The sequence below is a fragment of the Asparagus officinalis genome, chromosome 4 (assembly GCF_001876935.1).
Source record: "Asparagus officinalis chromosome 4, Aspof.V1, whole genome shotgun sequence".
NCBI classification, from domain to species: domain Eukaryota; kingdom Viridiplantae; phylum Streptophyta; class Magnoliopsida; order Asparagales; family Asparagaceae; genus Asparagus; species Asparagus officinalis.
In genome coordinates this window covers 97,114,659-97,116,819 of record NC_033797.1, presented here as the reverse complement: position 1 = coordinate 97,116,819, position 2,161 = coordinate 97,114,659, and the positions used below count along the sequence as shown (strand labels likewise).

The 2,161-nt window shown below is 35.5% G+C and overlaps 1 protein-coding gene across 1 annotated transcript in view; it reads left to right on the top strand.

Moving 5' to 3' along the window:
* LOC109837887 (GDSL esterase/lipase At5g55050-like) overlaps positions 1 to 2,161 on the top strand; it is an 18,288-nt gene that overhangs the window by 15,503 nt on the left and 624 nt on the right. Inside the window, exons 2-4 of the mRNA XM_020406267.1 lie at positions 426 to 547; positions 654 to 887; positions 1,481 to 1,730. Of these exons, the coding sequence (XP_020261856.1) occupies positions 426 to 547; positions 654 to 887; positions 1,481 to 1,730 (606 nt within the window). The remainder of the gene's footprint in view (positions 1 to 425; positions 548 to 653; positions 888 to 1,480; positions 1,731 to 2,161) is intronic.

Genomic DNA, 2,161 nt, shown 5'->3' with positions numbered 1-2,161 from the left:
CTAGAAAATCTGACAATTATATAATATTTCAAGTGGTGGAGGAGATCTTTCTCCCAATGATTCCATGTTAATCGTCTAATCTCTCTAACACAGGATTTAAACAGGTTCAGCTTAAACTGCTGGATATTGTATTGAAATGCTGCATTAACAAATGTGAAAACGATCGACTCAGCCGAACCAAATAGATCAATGCCAGACCCAGCTGATATTGTATTGAAAAGTTGTATTTGGTAATAATTTCAATATTTCTACACGACAAATCCTCCTTTGTGTGCTGTGTGTATTTATCATGGACTCATTAGCATCTCTTGACAGCAAATTACTTGAGAAGGTAGGGATAGTATACGAACAATGTGTTATACATATAAACCCATATTTGTATATGTTTGTGTTAAATTTTTCTTGCTTGTGTGTTATATATTCAGCCATGCATATGGGCTTCAGGAGGAGTCCTCCACCCTTTCTTTATGTTGCAAGTAAGATTAGTATGAATCGATTAAAGGGGGTAAATTTTGCTTCAGGAGGTTCAGGGATATTAGACTCCACGGTGAGCACAAAAACTGTACCTAATTCTTATATTCTTGTGCTAGTTTCTATTTAACAATTTTTTAAACCAAATAACCACTTTTTTTTGTCACTAATACATTTTGCAGGGGAGTACTATTACGATGACAGAGCAGATACGACATTTTAGAACAATACAATCAAATCTTTCCATGAGAATGACAATTGATGCAAAAAACCTTATGCTCTCTAAATCCATATTTCTCATTAGCACTGGAGGCAATGACATATTTGGCTACTTCTCACAAAACAAGTTTCCTAATGCTACTCAAAAACAGCTATTCATAGCTACTCTTGTCTCAGCTTGTCAGGGCCATCTGGAGGTGATCTTTCTATTACAATCATTTTCTCTTTTAAGTATTTAAAAAAGGGTTAATTGCACATGAAACCCCTGCAGTATTGTTATTTTAAACCTACCACACCCCTGCAGTATTGTTATTTTAAACTTACTACCTGTGCAGTTTCATTGTCTCCGATAGACCCCTTGGCTTAATGTTTTTTGACTCTTTTACCCTCAAATAAATTTATGAATTTCACCCAGGAGGCAATCTCTGCCAAAAGTTCTACCCTGAGATAAATTCATGAATTTCACCCAGGGGGCAATCTCTGCCAAAAGTTCAACAATGGTAAAAGAAGAATTTTTTTAACAAGAGTAAAAGAAGAAAAACGTTTAACTGAGGGGTCCTTCTGCAACAATGAAACTACATAGGTAGTAAAAGAGGCAAAAATTTCAACAAGGGTAAAAGAGGCAAATTTTTTTAACTAGGGGGTTCTTGTGCAACAATGAAACTGCATAGTTAGTAAGAGAGGCAGAAAAGGGGAAAAAAGTGATATTACATGGGGTCTATGTGCAATTAACCCTATAAAAAAAATGCTTGAAGGGTTTAACCAAAAATATTTTATATAAATTTGGCAGGAAATGTACAACCTTGGTGCAAGGAAATTCGCGATAGTTGATGTCCCACCTATTGGATGTTGTCCGTATCCGAGAAGCCTAAACCCTACAGGTGGTTGCATCGAGGCATTAAATGATTTGGCTCTAGGATTCAATAAGGCTATAAAAGTTCTCTTACAGAACCTGAGTTTGAACCTTAGAGGGATGAAGTATTCAATTGGAAGTTCTTATGAGGTCGTTTCGAACATAATTAAGAAGCCATATGCACTTGGTAAGTACACGAAGGAAATTTATTCTTTAAGCTCTGGTTTTATATCTTGTTGTGCTTAGAATTTTGAACTTCTGCAGAGGAAAATGATGGCAAAGTAAGCACATAAAGTTTACTTCTCACGTAACTTCTGCATAGCATGCATTTTCCTATTATTTCATATTTAGAGATTTTTATGTACCTGGCGTTAGCAACAACAACAGGTGCCTTGAATTCAAGTGAATCAGGCTCCACAAATGACGACTAGGAAGGAACATTCCTTTCTTTCTTTCAATTTAAAGGTCAACTTTAGTTAAGAGAACTTAAACCTGTAACTGATTTTTTTGACAACCAATAAAAACCTATTTAGGATTGATCCTGGCCTAGTAATGGATTGTTTCGTGTTTGGCAAGAACTAGGTTAAGGATTAACCCAAATTTTCAGGTCAAATTATG